We start from the raw sequence: 2,749 nt of genomic DNA, 5'->3' as shown, positions 1-2,749 counted from the left end.
AAGTTAATTTTGAAAATTAGTTCTGGGACATTTCTACTATTATGAAATGCTAACCCACGTTATGAAATTTATGAATATTCTATTATGAAATGGGATATGAGGTGGCTACTATGAAATATTCTATTATGGCATATAGATATATCAATCTATCTCCCGTTGCTACTCTCAAATGTCTTCTTATCTTTCGGTCTTTGCATAATAGCCAATACTTATGTTTTCATTTTATTTTTGTAAAGTGAAAATACCAAATTTGATTACCCCAATAACATCTTTCCCTCACCAGGCCTTCAACCTTCCAGTTTCAGTGCATGCAGCCACCGCATCCTTAGCGCATCTTTGGGGAACTATTTCGCCTTCCGATATCCCTTCACACCCGTTAAATACAGCGCCAGCGCACCAACTACTCTACCAATTAACACATCTAGAAATCAGACAATGGCATCCTCTTCTTTCACTCTCTCCTTCCTCCTCTCTCTCATCCTCCTCCTCCTCCTCCCTCTCCTTGCCTCGGCCAAGCAAGGCTTCAGCGTGGAGCTCATCCACCGTGACTCTCCAAAGTCCCCCCTCTACGACCCTTCGAAAACTCTCGCTGAGCAGCTCCGCGAGGCCGCCCGCCGCTCTATCGCCCGCGCCGACCACCTTAGCCGTGTCTTCTCCGATGACACTTACCACTCCCGGCTCCTCCCCAACCCCATCGGGGACTACCTGATAGAAGTCAACGTCGGCACGCCGGCCCATAAGATCTTCGCCGTGATTGACACCGGCAGCGACCTAACCTGGGTCAACTGCAACCCCTGCATAGGCTGCTACCCAACCTTCGAGCCTAAAAGCTCTTCCACGTACCACCGCTTCTCATGCGGGGACAACGCCTGCGCCGATTTCCCCACGCACAGCTGCGGGAAAGGCCTCACCACGTGCGACTTCGCGCTTGCGTATGCGGATGGATCGCACACTTCTGGCTTTCTTGCAACCGAAACCTTCACCTTCGACACCACCGCCGGCTATCATGTCCCCATCCTCAACGTGGTATTCGGATGCTCGCACTTTACCCAAATAACCATCGCCACGGACACCGTCGCGCTTGTCGGCCTCGGCCGCGGAGATGTCTCATTGGCATCCCAGCTGGGCACCATCGTGGGTAAGAAATTCTCCTACTGCTTGGTTCCTCCCTTCAGAGATGCAGGCTCGAGCCACATAAGCTTCGGTGCCAATGCGGTAGTCTCCGGCCCGAATGCCGTGTCCATGCCTCTTATCAACGGTCCAATACGCAGCTTCTACTATGTTCCTCTCAGAAGCCTTACCCTTAATGGCCAGAGCATCCCCGTGAATAGCAGGCATGTTATGCTCGACACGGGCGCGGCCCTCACGATGCTCGATTCGGCCCTGGTGCAATCATTGGAGGATGGGCTGAAGAATATCATGAAGCTCCCGACGGTGCAACATCCCGAGTTAAGTCTATGCTTCGATATCAGAAGCAATCGCAATGTACGTTACCCGATTATCACATTCGAATTCGATGGGGTATCTCTGACGTTGGACGTCGGCCACGTGTTCATGTTTTTGGACGCGAATACTGCGTGCCTGGCTATCATCTCAAGCGGCGATGCCGACCAACCTGGGGTCATTGGCAGCCGTGCTCAGGTCAACTTTCACATCGGCTATGATCTTGACAACCAGAAGATCTCCATTGCTGGCGTTAATTGCGCCAACTTGTGAAGGTTCCAGTGATCTGATCGAGGAAAAGGAAAATTTTCCTTTACTCATAATTAATTTGAATAAAATATTAAAAAAAAAATTTAAAAAAAATTTAAGTTCTTTTTTATTGATTAAAAATAAGATACATATTTTTTATTTATAATAAGGAGGTTCGTTCCTGTGTAACTTAGATCGAATTTCTCTGCTAATTCTAATGAGACATTATCACATAAAATAAATGTATCTAATAGAAATAATCTAAAAAAAATTATAACTCTTTGGAATGGATATCTCGATTTTTATAACAACTCTATCTTCTATCACCGAAAAAAAGAATTTCTAAGTTGATCAGTCCATTTTGGGACTTCAGACTAACGAATTTTTGTCCGATCACTCGGAGTGCCGTCCTTTTGGTGGAGATATTGTGGATCTCAACAAATTGTTCAATTTTTTTTGAAAAAAAAATCATCGAAATTGAATATCGAACGACCAAGTTATAACTCTCGAAATTTGATTTACGATCTAGTTTTTAGATATGATAGATCTCACTCCTAGATCCTATCCAGCCTAATTTGTAGTGGTCAAAATGGTCTATATCGAGTTTAAATATCCTCATGGATCAAGGCTCCCATGTTTAGGAGATTTAGCTACCACTAGATCAGAACTGAAGGTGGAAAAAAAAAAACCTCCTTCCCTATCTCATGGTTGAACCACCTAGCTTTACTCAGAAGTTGGACTTATTGACAATCTGAAAAAAGAGTTGATCATATCGCATCTCATTTCTGTAACCTTCTTCTTGACGATACAATCTTCTTTCCATAGTTATTCCTACTTCAGCAACAAGTCATTCATAATCGGTGGCACTATTTCTTGATCTTCATCTAATATGGAAGGCTAACATAACTTCAAATTTTCAGCATTGATTATTGAATACAACTCTATATATGGTAGTAGATCCAGCTAGAAGGCATTCTTCCCTTTCTTCTTTAGAATTTTGAAGGGATTATATCGAATTATCTTTAGTTTTCTTCCTTCACCTGACGTTTATCATGGC

At 44.0% G+C, this 2,749-nt stretch overlaps 1 protein-coding gene across 1 annotated transcript; it reads left to right on the top strand.

Annotated features, from left to right (window-relative positions):
* Positions 1-435: 435 nt before the first annotated feature.
* On the top strand, positions 436-1,716 carry LOC105060850 (aspartic proteinase CDR1-like). Its single transcript, XM_010944702.2, has one exon. It carries the CDS (start codon positions 436-438, stop codon positions 1,714-1,716), a length of 1,281 nt encoding a protein of 426 aa, XP_010943004.2.
* Positions 1,717-2,749: the final 1,033 nt, after the last annotated feature.

This window comes from Elaeis guineensis, chromosome 4, assembly GCF_000442705.2.
Source record: "Elaeis guineensis isolate ETL-2024a chromosome 4, EG11, whole genome shotgun sequence".
In the NCBI taxonomy this organism is placed as follows: Eukaryota; Viridiplantae; Streptophyta; class Magnoliopsida; order Arecales; family Arecaceae; genus Elaeis; species Elaeis guineensis.
Note: the sequence above shows the minus strand (reverse complement) of the source record. Positions and strands in the feature narration are given on the sequence as shown.

Coding starts and splice junctions, on each gene's coding strand:
- LOC105060850 (XM_010944702.2), top strand. CDS start 436: ATGGCATCCTCTTCTTTCACTCTCTCCTTCCTCCTCTCTCTCATCCTC.